The 17,293-nt window shown below is 52.0% G+C and overlaps 2 protein-coding genes across 4 annotated transcripts; both read right to left on the bottom strand.

The window, feature by feature from the left end:
• Nucleotides 1-730: 730 nt before the first annotated feature.
• On the bottom strand, nucleotides 731-10,849 carry CDK10 (cyclin dependent kinase 10). 3 transcript variants are annotated; one of them, XM_063141505.1, is made up of 14 exons: nucleotides 10,707-10,849; nucleotides 8,602-8,674; nucleotides 7,512-7,583; nucleotides 7,317-7,419; nucleotides 6,759-6,840; nucleotides 5,590-5,657; nucleotides 5,393-5,445; nucleotides 5,203-5,272; nucleotides 4,535-4,594; nucleotides 4,247-4,370; nucleotides 3,164-3,303; nucleotides 2,386-2,438; nucleotides 2,175-2,305; nucleotides 731-1,035 (listed from the first exon to the last, which is right to left on the bottom strand). In XM_063141505.1, the coding sequence occupies exons 1-13, from the start codon at nucleotides 10,800-10,802 to the stop codon at nucleotides 2,205-2,207; spliced, it is 1,095 nt and encodes a 364-aa protein (XP_062997575.1). In that variant the 5' UTR covers nucleotides 10,803-10,849; the 3' UTR covers nucleotides 731-1,035; nucleotides 2,175-2,204. The 3 variants fall into 3 exon arrangements, with proteins under 3 accessions (XP_062997575.1, XP_062997576.1, XP_062997577.1); XM_063141506.1 differs by having other exon boundaries at nucleotides 731-1,028; nucleotides 2,163-2,305; XM_063141507.1 differs by lacking the exon at nucleotides 4,535-4,594.
• A 2,753-nt stretch (nucleotides 10,850-13,602) lies between these two features.
• On the bottom strand, nucleotides 13,603-16,882 carry SPATA33 (spermatogenesis associated 33). Its single transcript, XM_063141256.1, has 3 exons — nucleotides 16,868-16,882; nucleotides 14,177-14,323; nucleotides 13,603-13,944 (listed from the first exon to the last, which is right to left on the bottom strand). The coding sequence occupies exons 2-3, from the start codon at nucleotides 14,247-14,249 to the stop codon at nucleotides 13,736-13,738; spliced, it is 282 nt and encodes a 93-aa protein (XP_062997326.1). The 5' UTR covers nucleotides 14,250-14,323; nucleotides 16,868-16,882; the 3' UTR covers nucleotides 13,603-13,735.
• Between the last annotated feature and the right edge of the window lie 411 nt (nucleotides 16,883-17,293).

Raw genomic sequence — 17,293 nt, forward strand, 5'->3', positions numbered from 1 at the left:
CCGTGCTCCTGGGCTGACGTTTCTGCCTCCTGGCACCATTTTCAGCTGCCCTGCAAAAGTGGGATCTCGCTCCGGCAAACGTCATGTGGATCAGCCCCGTCTCTCTGCTGCCGGCTGCCCCGACCGACCGTCGCACGTGGGCAGCCGCTCGGCATGACGGAAGTTTGTTGCTAGGCTGCAGAGGCACCAGCGATTTCGTCCTCTGAATCAGAACGGGAGACTGCCCAGGCTCACGGCCCCGAGAAGGGGCGCTGGTCGCCCAAGTTGGGAGTCCCTGGCCTGCCCGCCCACCCCGTCCCCACTCAATCGTTAAATTGAGCCTGATGCCCAGCAGGGTCCCAGCAGCCCATCAGAGCGGCGTCTCACGGGTGCAAGGAACGGCGTGGCAGCAAAACGCCTCTGGCTTCTATCAACGTAGGCGCTGGTGCCTGGGAACGTAAAACATTTCCTGAGCTATATATAAGGCTGCCTCCTAGGGCTCCAAAGTATTTCGACCCCAGCCCTGTCTATAAGGCCGAGGTGCAGAAGCACAGGCCTGGGTGGTTTTGGGGTGGGGTGGGGGGAATTGGTCCTCCTCCCTTTTTGCCCTTGGTTTCGCACACCGTTGGAACGCAGCTTCTCCACCATGGAGTTTGGCTCTCGGGGATGGGAAGGTTTGACACCCCTGCTCTAAGGGATGCAGCAACGTGAGCAGGCGCCCCCTCCCTGCCCCTTTCACACGAGGCACAGATCGCAGCAGAAGCCTTTATTGGGAGGAGGCAGCAGCCCCCGTTCGCACCATCAGCAGAAGGGCAGGGCAGGCGGCAAGGGTGGACGGAGGCAGGGATCCTGCCCGGCTTGCTCTCTTGCAAGGAAGCTGAGCCGGCAGCCCAGCCGGCTCCGGTGCAGTTTGGCAAGTTGACTCCCCAGCTGCTGGCCCGCGTGACCCAGCAAGGGAGCAGCTCCTGGGAAGAGCAGGACCGTCCCCCGCCGGCTCCTGGCACTTTGCCCCGACGTTGCTGGCAGCTCCCAGCACGGCCTCTCCTCTCCTCCGTCCTTTAAAAGAGAAACAGGAGCGCCAAGGTGATGCAGGCGCCATATTTGGGAGCCCGCGGATCAGCCCTCCCCGACTGGGCATCCTCCAGATGTGTTGGACTATAACTCCCAGCATCCCCAACACAGCTGGAGGGCACTTGGTTGGAGAAGGCTGCTGTGCTGTAGATTCTTCAGCTGTGCTCTCCTTTCCTGGGCTCCGGCAGCCATAGGCCCTAACCCCCCCCCCCGGTTTGCTTATTGGTGGTTTGCAAAGTGTTCAGCTACCCCTAAACGCTACCCTGGATGCACCCGGGAGGCAAAGAAGGCGCAGAACGGGAGCCCGGAGCGCAGGGTCCTGCTCCCGAAGTGCCTTGGCTGGGGCTGCCTTTGCTGTAATGGTTGAAAGAAGCAAATTTCTTCTCCAGGCGAGAGCTTAGAAGCTGGAGGTGACCTGACTCCTCGCCTCTTCGGGGGTCGGGGAGAATGGGACGCCAAGTCCCTCTTTGCCCTTTCTTGTAACTAGCAGGAGCAGAGTACACTTGTGCAGATGTTCATTCCAGGAATAGGCTTTTCTTGGTGCAGAAGCTTCGCTTTGACATGGCCACCCCCAACCTTGTACCCTCCAGACGGGATGGACTGAATGCTGTGCATTTCCTGCCGTGTTGTCTGAACGCAGCACGTTTTCCGCAAGGTGTCTTGTTCACTGTGGTTTATTTTTCTTCAACAAACCACCTTGAGAACCCCGTGTCTTATTGTTGGGTTGTTCATGGTAATCAACGAGTCACACTGCACGGTTAACAAGCGACCCTGCAGACAACCCGTTGCATTCAGACAACATGATAACCTGCAGTTCAACAACCCACACTAGGGTGGGTTAGCATGCTGTGTGAATCCAGCCAATACTTTCTTGCAGGAGAATTTCTTTCACTCGCAGGCAAATTGAACTGAAGGAACAATTGACCCAAACTCACAAGATTCATCAATTCACTTCTCCTTAATTGAACGGCAAGCCTAGTTCAGTCTGATCCTGACGGTGTTTGTACTTTCCCGGAAACTCCCCCAACGATGGAAAAGGAACCCAGATCTTGGGGATCTAAGTTTGTCTGCCAACCTGCGCTCTTCTCTTGCAGAGGCAAGCCCTGCCCCACCCATGCTCATACCTGTCCAGGTGCGCTTGGGCGTTGGCATCCTCAGGGCCGGCTGCGCTTGCCCGTGCACTCGGCACCAGCACTCGGGGCAGCCCGCTTGTTGCGGTGGTGAGGGAAGGTTGGCATGAGCTCTGGCTCGCAGGCTGGGAAGAGAGGAGATGATTCAGGCCGCCAGGCCGGGCGTGGCGGGCGCTCAGCAAAGGGCGTTGCGGGAGGGACTTACGCAAAGGCTTCTCCTTGAAGTAGGAGCTCTCCAGGCAGTCGCCGGCTGTAGCCCTGCGGGGGGGAGGGACGTTACCACGAGGGGCTGATCCCCACTTTCCCTGCCTCCCCACTCGTCTCCACAAAGGTTCCGGCTGTGTTAGGAACGCCGGTCTCCTGCGGCTGCTCTGACGTCCCATCCCGAATATGCATCTGCCAACCAAGGCCCCCGGCCACGTGATGCCCTGGACGCAAGCGCCCCCAGGGACAGCCACGCTCCCCTTACCGTGGAGACGTCCACTGTGGGTAAGAGCGAGCCCTCGGGAACCCTTGCCTGGCACAGTCGCTGGAAGCGGCCAGGAGGGCGGGCAAAGTTCACCCATCCCGCTCCGGTTTCCCGTTTGCTATCATTGGTGCTCATCCCCAACGGTCCGTAAGTGGAGCTGGGCTGCCTCTTAGGGGTGCAAAACTTTGTAGCAACCGGCAGCTCCGTGGATTGATCTGGACCTTCGGAAAGCGTTGGCATCAGCTTGACCCGAGTTCCACAGGTCGACAACGGGGTGGTGCGAAGAGGCGCCTCGCTTCGTTTCTCTTTGAGCCTGCGGTCTGTCGGATTCTGCCGACGACCCTGGCTTGGTTTTGGGTGGTTTTTTTTTTGCATTTTTAGAGTTTTGGAGTGGGGGATACTTCTGCCCTTGGTCATTTTAGTGCCCCTTTTCTAGCCCTGTCCCAAAGCGGGCGATCGTATCCATACCCCGAGTTCCCGCAGCCCCTCCTCTCGCACAGCCTGGGCTGCTCACCGTTTCTTGGGATCGTACATGAAGAGGAAGTTGAGGAGGCGCAGGCCGGCCTCCGACAGCCACGGGAACTTGTGCTTCAGGTTGTTGTAGGGCTGCTTGCGCAGGGTGTACTGGCTGACCAGCGGCAGCTTGGAGAAACCCTGGAGGACGCAGAGAAAGGCGTTAGGAGAAAGCGCTTGGCTGGAGCAATGGAGCATGTGGCTTGGCTCACTTACAGGAGCCAAGTACAGCTACAGCTTGCCGGAATCTCTTGCGGTGCCCCTGGGTCCTCAGAAGCTGCCTTATCCTGAGTCAGACCTGTGGTCCATCTAGCTCAGTCCTATCATAGAATCACAGAATAGCAGAGCTGGAAGGGGTCTACAAGGCCATCGAGTCCAACCCCCTGCTCAATGCAGGAATCCACCCTAAAGCATCCCTGACAGATGGTTGTCCAGCTGCCTCTTGAAGGCCTCTAGTGTGGGAGAGCCCACAACCTCCCTAGGTAACTGGTTCCATTGTCGCACTGCTCTAACAGTCAGGAATTTTTTCCTGACGTCCAGCTGGAATCTGGCTTCCTGTAACTTGAGCCCGTTATTCCGTGTCCTGCACTCTGGGAGGATCGAGGAGATCCTGGCCCTCCTCTGTGTGAAAACCTTTCAAGTCTTTGAAGAGGGCTATCATGTCTCCCCTCCATCTTCTCTTCTCCAGGCTAAACAGGCCCAGTTCTTTCAGTCTCTCTTCATGGGGCTTTGTTTTGAGACCCCTGATCCTCCTGGTTGCCCTCCTGCTGCCTGTCGACACTGACTGGCAGCAAAGGCTCCCCCAGCGTTTCAGGCAAGAGTCTTTCCTCGCCCCTCCTGCAGATGCTGCTGGAGATGGTTCCTGGGACTTTCGACACGCAAAGCAGGAACTCCAGCACTGAGCCGCAGTCCCTTTTCTACCTGATATCTTAAAGCTCCCTGTAGCGTGGGTTGCACGGGTGGATCTGTTGGGAAACAGCCTTGTGTTTGGGGAGGGGGCCAAGCCGGAGGGCCTTTCGGCCGCTTGCAGTCCTGCAAACGCTGCGAGAAGAGGCCCAAAGGGCACCGGGCCAGGAACACTCACAGGCCAGATGGTCTCGTTCGGCGTGCCCAGCAGCTGCACAATCATGTCTATCTGTTGGATTTCGGAGCTGCCGGGGAGCAGCGGCTTATGGGCCAGCAGCTCTGCCAGGATGCAGCCCACCGCCCTGCAGGGGAGACTGGGAGTTAGCACCAAACTGGGGCCCCGGGCAGCCTTCGCTCCCCACGTGTGTCTCGGGTCCTTCATGCAGCTGCGGGACCCAGGCCCAGCAGCCTTCCTGCCCCTCCCCTCACCCCAATCACCACACTGGGGGCGGCCCTCTTTCCTCACCACATATCGATGGCGGTGGTCTGGGTCGTCGTCCCCAGCAGCAGCTCAGGAGCTCGGTACCTGCGAGGCGTAAGAAAAGGAGAGGGGGGCGTTCCGAAGGGGCCCCGGCTGCTGCGGCTGCTGCTGTTTTGGTTCCAGCCAACCCCCAAGGGGCCAGAATGCTGCACTCCGAAGGAAGCGGAAGGCAACGGGCGTCTCTTTAATGGACGGGCAACATACGGAAAGGGCGTTTTGGGTATGTGTGTGCTGCGATAGTTTATCCCAGGGGTGGGCAACTCCTGGCCCTCCAAGTGTTTGAGCCTACACACACACACACATCATCCACTAGGCTGCCTAGGAATAATGGGAGGTGTTCCCAATCCCCATTTGGTTCTGGAATCACAACTTTCGGGTGCCCTCCAGGTGTGTGGGATTGCAAGGCCCATCATTCTGTTGGCCATGCCAGCTGGGAATGATGGGGCTTGCAGTCCAACGCCCCTGGAGGGCACCAGATTGGGGAAGGCTGCAGCATCATATGCCTTCCAGCGTCTGGCAGGTGCGGGACATGTTCTTGTTTCAAGCTTCTCCGGCACCAAATCCACAGGGAAGCAGTGAAGCCCTTTCCTTCCCCATCAGCGCCTGCGCGGCCACCAAGCAGGAGGGCGGATCTCCCAAGAGAGTCTACGCACCAGAGCGTGACGACTTTGGGCGTCATGGGTTTCACGGGCACCCTGTAAGCCCGCGCCAGGCCAAAGTCCGCTAGAAGCAAAGAGGAGATGGGTCAGCCGTGCTACAAACCATCCATCCAGGTGTGTTGGGGAGGACGCTGGGGTGGGTGGAAGAGTCGGCAAGAGAGGCCAGCACCTGCTAAGGTCTCACCTGTCTTCACGCATCCTTTGTCGGTCATGAGCAAATTGGACACCTTCAGGTCTCTGTCGTTGGAGGAAAGAAGAGAGGACAGAGGTGGGGAGATTTGGCCTTTCCCAAATCTGGGCTTTTGTAAGCAACCTCTGGACCTGTAAGCTGTGCATCCCTCACAGCTCCAGCTTGATACCTGGTCCCTTCCCTTCCCTCACCTGTGGATGATGAAGTTGTCATGCAGGTACTGAAGGCCCTTGAGGACCTGAAGAATGATGCACTTCACCTGTAAGGGGCACATGAATGGAGCACCATTAAGGGGGCATCACTGCTTTGTCCTGTGCCAGGTTCTGTGCTGGGGCTGGAGATACAGAGGGTGCATTCGCACATAATGATAAGCCATGGTTTATATTAACTATGGTTGGATGCTTTAGCTATGAATCCCCGTGCAAATGAGCGAGACTATTTGTTTCCCCCGTTTCTAGTCTATTTCCCTCCCATTTGTTTTGCCAACCTTCAGAGTAGTTTTGTTTTCAGGCTGTGTTTGCTGGGCACCTCTGCTTGGGGGCAGACAGCAGCACAAACAAGCCATAGAAAAGCCATGGTTCTGGGTTCAGACATCGCAACAACCTATGGCTTAAACAAGTCAGACTTTGTAAGCCAACAACAAACTCATGGCTTCTCTTTTGGGTTTGTAGCAGGTCATGAACCATGGTTTGTTATGGGGATGGGCTTGGACAGGACAGATTTCCACAAACCACACCATGGCTTAGCCTTACGTCTGCACCTGAGGCAGTGAAAGCAAGTAAAATATGTTTCTTGAACTGACCTGGAGCATGTAAATGGCAGAAACCTTGCTAGCCCAACCCATCCGGTACAGAGAAATGACATTTCTGGGATTACACTGTGATTTATTGTCCTTGTATTTTATGGTTTCTCCCCTCTTTCATGAACTGCCCAGAGAGCTGCAGCTATTAGCTGGTATGGGAATGCAGTAAGTAACAAAAGTGAAGGAGGCGGCTGTTGCACCCTGCTTCGTGGGTCCCTGGCCGATGGCTGGCCGGCCACTGTGTGAACAGAGTGCTGGACTAGACGGACCCTTGGTCTGATCCAGCCTCAGGGCTCTTCAGATGTTCGTAAGCCACTTTCTTGTTCCTTTCGTTGTCATATTGCTTAAACTAGAAAGCACTTCCCCGCCTTTTTTTCTCCTCTCCTTCCAAAATGTGGTTGTGGCCAGAGCGTTGCCTTCAGTTCCATGAACTGCCCCCACCCACCCCCATCCCGGTCTATGGCAGCTCCGTCATTCTGGCAAAGAGAATGATCCCAGCCAGCAAAACGGGGCAGCTATTTGCCCAGCTGCACCGGCTGCCGTTCGGCCTGTACATACCTGAGCTTCGGAGAAGGGAGCCTGCATGTTCTCCAGGAGGCTGGCGAGGTCCTGCTCACAGTAGCCCATCACCAGGAAAATGCTGCAGCGGAATCACAAACACACAGATGCGCACATGCTCGTTTCTTGTTGCGGATGCAAAAGGATTAAAAGACAGCGGGGTCTGCAAAGACACATCGGGCCGCCTTGGGCGCTTGAGCCGTACTCTGGAGCAGTGGTGCAGCCAGGTAATTTTAGGCCCTGGATGCAACGGTTTTACGGTAGGGTGACCCTATGAAAAGGAGGACGGGGCTCCTGTATCTTTAACAGTTGCATTGAAAAGGGAATTTCAGCAGGTTCATAACTCTGGTGACGAAGGGGGAATTTCACCAGGTTCCCCATATATACAAATGACACCTGCTGAAATCCCCTTTTCGATACAACTGTTAAAGATACAGGAGCCCGGTCCTCCTTTCCATAGGGTCACCCTGATGTCCTCCATGCCAAGCGTGGTGGGCAGAAAGGAGAAGCCTCCTCTGAGTGGCACTATGAGGGGCCTGAGAAAAGCCGGGCAGGTACCTCTCCAGGTGGTTCCCCACCACCACCTCCTTCAGGTCCACGATGTTGGGGTGCTGGAGCTTCAGCAGAAGGGTGATCTCACGGAGGCTGCTGATGGGGATCCCTGCGGGGGAAGAAGCCCGTTGAGAGGCTGTTTCGTGACGGAACCCAGCGGCCGGTTTCTTGGAGCCTTCCACTGGTCTCCCATCCGCTCACCGTCTTTCTCTTTGTCCATCCGCACCTTCTTCAGGGCCACAATCTCATCGGTCTGGGTGTCTCGGGCGCGGTCTGAAAGGACAGTGCAAACAGAGCTCCATTTTCCTGGGAAGTCACCACCCGCCTCCGCCTCCCCGTCAAGCAAATACAGACCAAGAAGCAGCCCCTCCCTGCAATTCAGGTACCAGCTCCAAGGCGACGCCTGTCTTAAGTGGCTTGACACAACACACTTTCTCCCATATGTAGGCTGCAATCCTATACACACTTACATGAGAGTAAGCCCCATTGTACTCTACAGGGCTTACTTCAGAGTAGACATGTATAGGATTATGCTGCTAGCTGCTCTTCCACCTGGATTTATCATTGTCCTATATGGAATATGAAAATACTATAAAATATATAAAATGTAATAAATAAATAAATACATTACAGGAGCCCTGCTCTCTTTTGTATCTGGCAGGGCTCCTGCAACTTGAACTGTTGTGATGAAGAGGGAATTTCACCCGGTGCTGCATACCTACAAACGATACCTGCTGAAATTCCCTTTTCTACAACTGTTAAAGATACAGGAGCCCTGGCCTCCTTTCCAGGAGGTCACCATAGTGTTAGCTGCTCTGGGAACCTGTTTAGCCAAAGCACAGGATGAAAATACTATTATTATTAGCGTTATAACTGATTGTTTTTTTTAATTTTTTTTTAACCAAGGTTAGCTTGAATTTGTTTTTTATTATCTTTGGCCTCCTTCAACTAAACCAATAACATCGGTAAGTCAACGGGGCTGTCCTGTCACTGGAAAGATTTCAACGAGGCCAGCATTATGGATCTTTCACTGCCTGGAGAGGACGTGTGCGTTGCCAAGACCAAGCCGCTGAGATTCCCAATGCTGCCCAGGACCCAACGAACAGCACTGCAAGACTGTGGGAGCCACAGCACCAAGGAACCCCGGTGGCTTTGGAAGGTGGGTCCCCAGTCCACCCTGGGAGTGCCCCAACGCTCAGCCTCCAGCCACCGATATGGATTCTCCAGCCGCTTGGGTCATGCGCAGCCGGTTCCGGGTCCTGTGCCGCGTGGTGGCGGGGACACAACTCACACACGATGCCGTAGGTCCCTTCTCCGATCCGGTTGAGTTTCTCGAACTCCTTCACGCTCCGACATCTTCCCAGCTGGAAACAAGAGACAAGTCACAGCACCAGCTCTTGTTGGGCCCTTAACAAGATGCTGCTATGGGCCCAGGGGCATTAGCAAAGGCCAGCCTCATTGGAAGGGAGCAAAGCCTACTTCAAAACATAAGAAGAGCTGTGCTGGATCAGGCCCTTTCGGGTCCAGCATTCTGTTCACACAGTAGCCAATCAGATGCCCACAAGTAGGACACAAGTGCAGCAGCACCCTCCCGCTCGTGTTCCCCAGCAACTGGTGTACATAGTGACACTGACTCTGCTACTGCATGTAACATTTAGCCATCGTAACTAGCAGCCTTTTCCGCCCCCATGAATTTGTCTAGCCCCCTTTTAAAGCCCTTGAAATTGGTAGCCATCACGGCGTCTTGTGGCAGCGAATTCCACAGTTTAACTGCATGCTACGTATAGAATAAGTCGTTCCTTTTATCTGTCCTGAATCACCCACCAGTCAGGTTTTTGGAACAGCCCATTGGAGTTCTAGTATTATGAGAGAGGGAGAAAACGATCTCCCTATCCAGTTTCTCCACACCACGCATAATTTTCTGCATCTCTATCATGTCTCCCTTGCCTTCTTTCCAAGCTAAAATGTCCATGCGGAGTGAAAGCTATAAGGCTTTAGAAGGATATTACAAGTTATTACACATTATTCCGTGTCCAGAGTGCAGGACACGGAATAAGGGGCTCAAGTTAAAGGAAGCCAGATTCGAGCTGGTCATCAGGAAAAACTTCCTGAATGTTAGAGCAGTACGACAATGGAATCAGTTGCCTGGTGAGGTTGTGGGCTCTCCCACACTAGAGGCCTTCAAGAGGCAGCTGGACAACCATCTATCAGGGATGCTTTAAGGTAGATTCCTGCACTGAGCAGGGGGTTGGGCTCGATGGCCTTCCCAACTCTACCATTCTATGATTCTATGAATATCTGTAACTGTAGACATGCCTGGTTGGACACTCCCAGTCAGCCGGAATCTGACTTCCTGTAACTTGAGCCCATTATTTCGTGTCCTGCACTCTGGGAGGATCAAGAAGAGATCCTGGCCCTCCTGTGTGTGACAACCTTTTAAGTATTTGAAGAGTGCTCTCATCTCCCCTCAATCTTCTCTTCTCCAGGCTCAATATGCCCAGTTCTTTCAGTCTCTCTTCACAGGGCTTTGTTTCCAGACCCCTGATCATCCTGGTTGCCCTCCTCTGAACACGCTCCAGCTTGTCTGCATCTTTCTTGAATTGTGGAGCCCACAACTGGACACAATACTCTAGATGAGGCCTAACCAGGGCTGAATAGAGGGGAACCAGTACTTCACTGTATTATTATTTTTTCTTTTTAAATACATTTCCCTTCTCTACAACAAATAGTGGTCATTCCCAAGCAGAAGTGTTTAGCTTCAGAGTAGCAGAGTAGCAGAAGCAAATCCCATGATGATGCTAGGATTTCAACGAGTTTAAGATGCAAAACTGCACATTGTTGTTGTTGTTATTTAAATTAGGGTTGGCAAACTATGTATTTGGCAGGCAGGGGGGTTGCTCTAACATATCAGGAATGTGGAAGCAGTTGAAAAGCATGGAATGGCAGTGTGTGCGTGTGTGTGTGTGTGTGAGAGAGAGAGAGAGAACATAAATGTTAGTGTCCCAACTGAAATAATAAACATGGGCTATCTAAAGTCTCCCCCATCCCTACCCATTTCAGCCCAAGATCTGAAGCCACCCACGTGCGCCACCGGCCCCAGTTCCATCCTGCCTCTGCATAAGTTACCAAGGACACATTGTTTGCCCACCAACATGTGCAGGAAGTAGGGAGGTGGCGTTTATACATGTGAGCCGTGCACTCTGTGCTTGCTGGTGCGTGCGTGCACAGCTGAGATCCTGTCGCTCTCACTTGCAGGCACGAGCCAAGCGGTCCCTCTGCACCCCCACCCCACCCACCCACCCCACGAAGTGGAGCAAGCATGCAAAAAGGGGGGTGCGGGCCACATCCCCATCCCCATCCCAGGGGGTTCCTAGGAGCTGCAGCCCCACGCCTCACCCTGTGCCCTGGTGGCACCGTGAAGAAGCCGCTGCCACGGAGCCGCTTCAGCCGCAGAGTCTCCGGGTCTTGCTCAGCAGAGGCCCCCTCTGCCATGACTACTGCTGCTGCTGCTGCTGCTGCTGCTGCGGCCTTCCTCTTCCGAAAACCACAGGCGCAGGGAGGCCAAAAGGAGGCCCTGTGCCTGCCACCTACTGGTCACAACGGAGATCTCCCCAATTTGCAACAGTAATTACTCTCTTCCCCAACTTGGTGCCCTCAAGATGCTTTGGACTGCAACTCCCAGCACTCCTGGCCAGTGGCCATGCTGCCTGGGGCTGATGGGAGCCGAAGTCCAAAATATCTGGATGGTGCCAGGGTGGATGGTGGTGGGGAGATCCTTCAAAGGTGTGCCCCAAAGCTTCCTATTCAACACTCCAGCAGCCTCCAAACCCTGAGGCTCACACACAAAAGAGTCCCTGTTGTGCACTAAGAGCCACTCAGTCCTAGGGTGACCCTATGGAAAGGAGGACCGGGCTCCTGTACCTTTAACAGTTGTATTGAAAAGAGAATTTCAGCAGGAGTCATTGGTATATATGGTATATAAATTCCCTTTTCATCACAAAGTTGCAGGAGCCCTGCCTTCTTTTAAATCTGGTCACTCTAGTATAGCTCCTGCAGCTTTAACTGTTGTGCTGAAGAGGGAATTTCACCAGGTTCTCCATATATACCAATGACACCTGCTGAAATTCCCTTTTCTATGCCACTGTTAAAGATACAGGAGCCCCGTCCTCCTTTCCATAGGGCCACCCTAATCAGTCCCAAAGGACCTGATCTGCTGTTTGCCTCCATCCATCGAGCGATACATGGATCAAAATCAAGGCTACCTATAGAGCAAGGGATTCATCGTGGGCAGCCTCAAACCTCACTAGATCAAGACATAAACGTGTGGAAGCCACAGGGAGCCGCAGAGGTTTGCCAGAGAGAGTGGTGATTATCTATCACAGCCTTTCCCAACCTCTGCAACTCCCCTAACTCTCAACCAGTGGCCACACTGACTGGGAATTATGGGAATTGTAGTCCAACACAATGTGATACGCAAAATCCCTTTGAGGTGATTGGTGCCAATTTTCAGATTTATTTGGTCCAGAGTTTGAAAACCTTTGTGGCTCTTTGGGAATATTATTACTTTCTGAAGTGGTTTTATGCCCGTCTCACACTGCTGTTTTAATGATTGAACTGATGCACTGTATTTATTTTTGTCCTGTTATTTTGACTGTATTTTGTTTGTTTTCAATCTGAAAACCGCCTTGGGGTCCTGTTTCATTGCCAAAAGGCCCAGTATAAATTTTCTTAAAGAAAGAAAGAAAGACAGGCAGAGCCGTATTATCAAATGTTTTAAAGTGTTCTTGCTTGCCGTGCAGTGGTTGCTATAGTAACACTGAAGCTCCTAAAAGGTGCTTGGAATAGAAGTGAAAGGAAGCAGAATGCTCCGTCTGCCAGCTTGTGCCTCCAATTATGGCCTCTGTGGACTTACAAGCTCAAATCCTATCAAGATCAACGGAGCCCTAAAAACATATATCAGGATGAGAGTTCAGTGCCGTTTCCTGGGTTTGGGGTATTCAAGCGAGCTTCGTCTGGCAATCCAGGAATACATGGACTTAGGGAGGTGGCTTGTTATTATTAGTATTTACTGAGCACCATCCATGCATGTGGGTCTTTACAAAAAATGAGAGGTCCCTGCCCCAAGGGGCTCACAATCCAGAAAATGTCACAAGGGAGACGACAGAGGAAATAAAAGGAAACGGAGATAGGTTGTAAACAAGGGACAACGATGTGATTGTTGCAGTTACACGTACGGAATTAGCTGCAGAACCTCCAACACATCTGGGGACTCAATCTGGCTTAATGAAGTTCCCCAAATAGCCCCTCCCCCTTTGCCAGACCACTGATCGTTGCGTGGTGTTTTGCATGTTTTCTCCTCGTTCTAAAGCAGCCTTCCTCAACCTGGGGCGTTCCAGATGTGTTGGACTGCATCTCTCAGAATGCCCCAGCCGCTGGCTGGGGCATTCTGGGAGTTGTAGTCCAACACATCTGGAGCGCCCCAGGTTGAGGAAGGCTGTTCTAAAGGCTGGAATAACTTTCTAAGGGCTTAGTGACTGGCAATAGGATCCTTAAGCCCCTGTTGCCTTCTTGCCCCCACTGGTATGCGGCCCACGAAATTGAATCTGGCCCTCAGGTGAAAGGTTCAGCACCCCTGCGGTCCGCTGTGCAGACTAGGGGGCTGTACCAAAGGCATCACATAGAGATACTCATGGTGGGTCATGCCTTGTACTTGCACCGCCCCTCACCCTCTCCTGGGGTAAACGCAACAAGCAAGTCCCCTGAGTCCTTAGCTAGGGTGACCATATGAAAAGGAGGACAGGGCTCCTGTATCTTTAACAGTTGTACGGAAAAGGAAATTTCCTCTTCATCACCACAGTTAAAGCTGCAGGTGCCCTGCCCTCTTTTAAATCTGGCTGCTCTAGTATAGCTCCTGCAGCTTTAACTGTGGTGATGAAGAGGGAATTTCACCAGGTCCTCCATGTATACAAATGACACCTGCTGAACTTCCCTTTTCTATGCAACAGTTAAAGATACAGGAGCCCAGTCCTCCTTTCCATAGGGCCACCCTATCTTAGCTGCAAGTGCCCCAATTCTGCCTGCACCTTCTTTTGCAGGATCGTGGCAGCTGAGCATCGGCCCCTGTCCCAACAATACACAATCATCCATGCAGATACTGGTCTCTTATTGACTGGGAATCTTCAGACATTTACCAAACATATTTATTTGGAAGCGAACATCCAGTTCCCTCATTTACATTTGGCTACGCTTTGTCCCTCCTCCTCCTCGTCCAAATTTGGCTGTGGAGGCAAGGGAAAGTGAAACCATGAAAGGATTCATTGCGATGGATTCCCATTTATTGAGAGGGGGCCCAGGGCTGGGCTGCTAGATTTCCTGGAGGGTCCCCAAGATCCCCCTGAGTGCCGTCGACTCTCCGGTGGGCGCACTCACTGCTCCTCTCCCTCCGCAGTCTTATAAGCGTCTACTGTGCTGGGCCTCGAGTGCACAGTATACGGGCCATAGTCTTCCGAATCCCGGATGGTTTTTGTCTCGGGGAGTTCGTCCGTATAGCTGTTCAACAGCAGTTCCTCAGAGGGGCCGGTGACAATGATCTTAGGGATAAGTTTTTTCTTCTTGGCAAGTTTATCAGCAGATACTGCAAGGAAGGGATGAAAGATGAAAGCGTGAGGTATAAGCAGGACTGAGCACCAGACTCAGGGATGTAGCAACAGCTTAAGGCACAGCTTTCTCAACCTGGCGCCCTCCAGATGTGTTGGACTACAACTCCCAGCATCCCTGGCTGCAGTCCAACACATCTGGAGGGTGCCAACTTGAGGCAGATGCCGTACGCCATTGTCATCCTCCCGGTGCACTGCCGCCTCTCTTACCTTCTACTTGCATGACATGCGGCGGTGTCTTCTTTACTGCTTTGGATGTTGAGGGTTGAATGCTGGAGTGCATGTGCGGGCTCTGCTCTTGGAAGGCTTGCTTTCCATCTTTCGGCTTGCTGCTCTCTGTATTTCTGTGACTATGAGCTGCGAAGGAAACATTATAAAAAAAGAAAGAAGGGAAAGATGAAACAAAGCATTCTTTTCCCTTGCTAGATGCTGTTAGGGTGGGCCAAAAGGACCCCCATGCAAAAGACCCCTTTTCTGGGGGGAAAGTATACCAAGCAGTCAAAGCCGGGCAACCAAACCCGTCCCTTCCCCCCTTCCATTTAATAAAGAGTAATCAGAATGCAGTTGGCAAATTGCAAAACCAACGCTGCTATGTTTCTGGTGCCAGGTTAAGACTTTCCTCTTTGCCCAGGCATATGGCAGCACATCTTAATCACCCACATGTTTAGGTTTTTTTTTAACGGTTTTTAATGCTTTATGTGTGTACGTTTTGTGTTTTAGAATTTTAAGTTTTGTATACTCGTTTTTATCTCAATTTTAGAATTTCTGTAAACCGCCCAGAGAGCCCTGGCTATGGGGATGGTATATAAGTGTAATAAATAAATAAATATTGCTCAAGGTTGCTCTGCACTTTCTAAACTCACAGAGCTAGTCCCTAATCTGCCTGGTCAAGGGTAACAACTTCCTAAACACAGCTTCTAAGGCTTGGATCCCGGATCCATGTTGTCATATTTCCAGACACTTTGGCGCACTGCTTCTTGTTATCATGAAGCCCACCCCAATGGTCAGCAAAATTAGCTTCGCCTTGCATTGCAAGGGGGGGGGGGGAGGTTATCTGGTACAGTAAGTTACATAACCAAGGCATAGTTGTCACAATATTATGTATTGCTTAGCTGTTAGAAATAGTTTCATTTATGGAAAATGTATAACTCTGCAATCAATAAGGGAATGAGCCATGAGGTCATCAGGAGGGGCATGGAATGCTATAAAAGATGTTGGTTGTGGATGATGGGTGGAGAAGCTCAGCTTCGATCCGTTGAGTGTGTGTTTCCTCCTATATGTGTAGTTCAATAAAGAAGTAGTCACTGCATCTGGACTTGTCTGGTTTTCCTGTTCCCTCCCTTCTGGTTGGGTTCTTTTACCCTAACAATGCTAGGTCTTCGCCAAAGACCGACATGAGAAGCATCTCGTGGGAACAGGCCAAGGCTCTGTCCTGGGGTGTGCAACCTCAGGCCCGAGGGCCAAATCTGGCCGCACAGAGTCCCAATTCAGCCCTCCAGAGTTCCCCAGATGGCTCCACCTTTTCCCCAACCACCCAACTATTTTTGGGGGCTTCTGTACCTTTTTCCTCCATTATAAAATGTTGAAATATCTCTCATAAGGCTGAGCTGCTGTCTGCAAGAGCTTTAAACTCAAATATGCTGGTAGTTTTAGCATTTTGGGTCTGCTTGCTTTGGCCATGGCCACCACAGAAATGCAGGCCCAGGAGCGCTCATCTGAATTTTGTCTAATTGCCATTATTTTCAATTACTTTTCAAGTACAACAGTGCTTTAGGAGAACGGGGCCTGTTCTGAACTCATAGTAGTTGTATACTTATTATTTTTGCCACTTGTGTTCTCAGTGCTGTAGAGAATCCACAGGGGTTGCACAACTGAGGGACGAGAGAGAGAGATGAGGTTAAGGACCAATAACGAAAGAGGTTCCAGGCCAAGACTTCATCCCAAGGACTGGGTTTGCACAACACAACAACCCCATCTTGGGTGACAAACCAAAGTGGTTGTTATGTCATGTAAACCCAGACTGATTCCCACAGGATGGCTTCTGAGTGAGCAACAAGTCCCCCTAACAACCCGTGGCTTGTTTTAGAGGTTGTTGTACCTGCACAGTGGGTTGGCGTGTTGTCTGAAACTAGCACTGCTAACCCATCGTGGGTTGCAGGCATCGAGCAATCTTGCTTGTGCTGCGGTGACAGCCTCTTCACTCACACCCAAGCAGCACTTGGGAGGGGCTATCACTTATTCGGAAACCCTTTTTAAAAACACTTTTGTGCCCTGACATTTGTGCAAAACTGGGATGAAATTATTATTTTGGCCCCAGCAATAAGCACCTTTTAAAAATAAAATAAAAAATTGTGGTCGGTTTTTGTGTGTGTGCAACTGCCAGGGAGTGCAATTGCAGCTGTCAAAGTATACACATAGCTTTGCCTTGTCAATGACCTTGTATGTTTCAGCTGACAAAGTGTACTAGGAGACATACAAAGTAATTGACAAGACAGGGCAGCAAATATGCTATTTTGACAGCTTTTGAAATCTGACAGGTGGGCGTGGGGAAGGGAACCAGATTGGCCCTTTAGCAAAGTTATCCTTAAATTTTAAAGTTACTCTTGGGGTTACTAAAGTTACCCCGTCCATCCCACCCCTCCCAGGTCTCCCCTAAGGGTGATCTAGGGTCCACCCCACTTTCGGAGTTCCCTTTTTATTGCAAATGGGAGCTCAAAAAATGGTATTTTGGCCCTGCCCTTTTTGACTTCAGCGCTGTGTGACATTGGAATGCAGACCCTGAGATCTTCTCCAAAACTGAATTTGGTTGAAAGAGGTTCCCTGATCCTGTGATAAATCCCACTCCCCTCGTCAGGTTTAATCCTGCCCAGCCTCATTCCCTCCCTCCCATTAATCACCTACTCAGGATGAGGCCAAAGTCAGCCCTTTTGTGCCAGCCTTTGTTGTGAGCTTCTCAGAGGAGACCCAGGAGAGGCCATAGTCTTGCACAAGGCGTTTCCAGTGATGAAAAGGAGTGGCACATTGTTCTTTTTCATGCAAACCAGCATGTGGATGTGAATGAGGGAATGAGTGGGTGGTGAGTGGGTTGGTGGGCGGGTCTGTTGCCCAGCGAGATGAGCCAGCTCATCTTCAGTATCACCCTAGGTCAGCCTTCCTCAACCTTCCTCAACCTGGGGCGCTCCAGATGGGTTGGATTGCATCTCTGCAGAGCTCTGCTGGCTAGGGCATTCTGGGAGATGCAGTCCAACACATCTGGAGCGCCCCAGGTTGAGGAAGGCTGACCTAGGTGTCCTACAGCTCACAAGGGGCACTCCAGTTTGCTTTGAG

The sequence above is a fragment of the Elgaria multicarinata genome, chromosome 14 (assembly GCF_023053635.1).
Source record: "Elgaria multicarinata webbii isolate HBS135686 ecotype San Diego chromosome 14, rElgMul1.1.pri, whole genome shotgun sequence".
Lineage (NCBI taxonomy): Eukaryota > Metazoa > Chordata > Lepidosauria > Squamata > Anguidae > Elgaria > Elgaria multicarinata.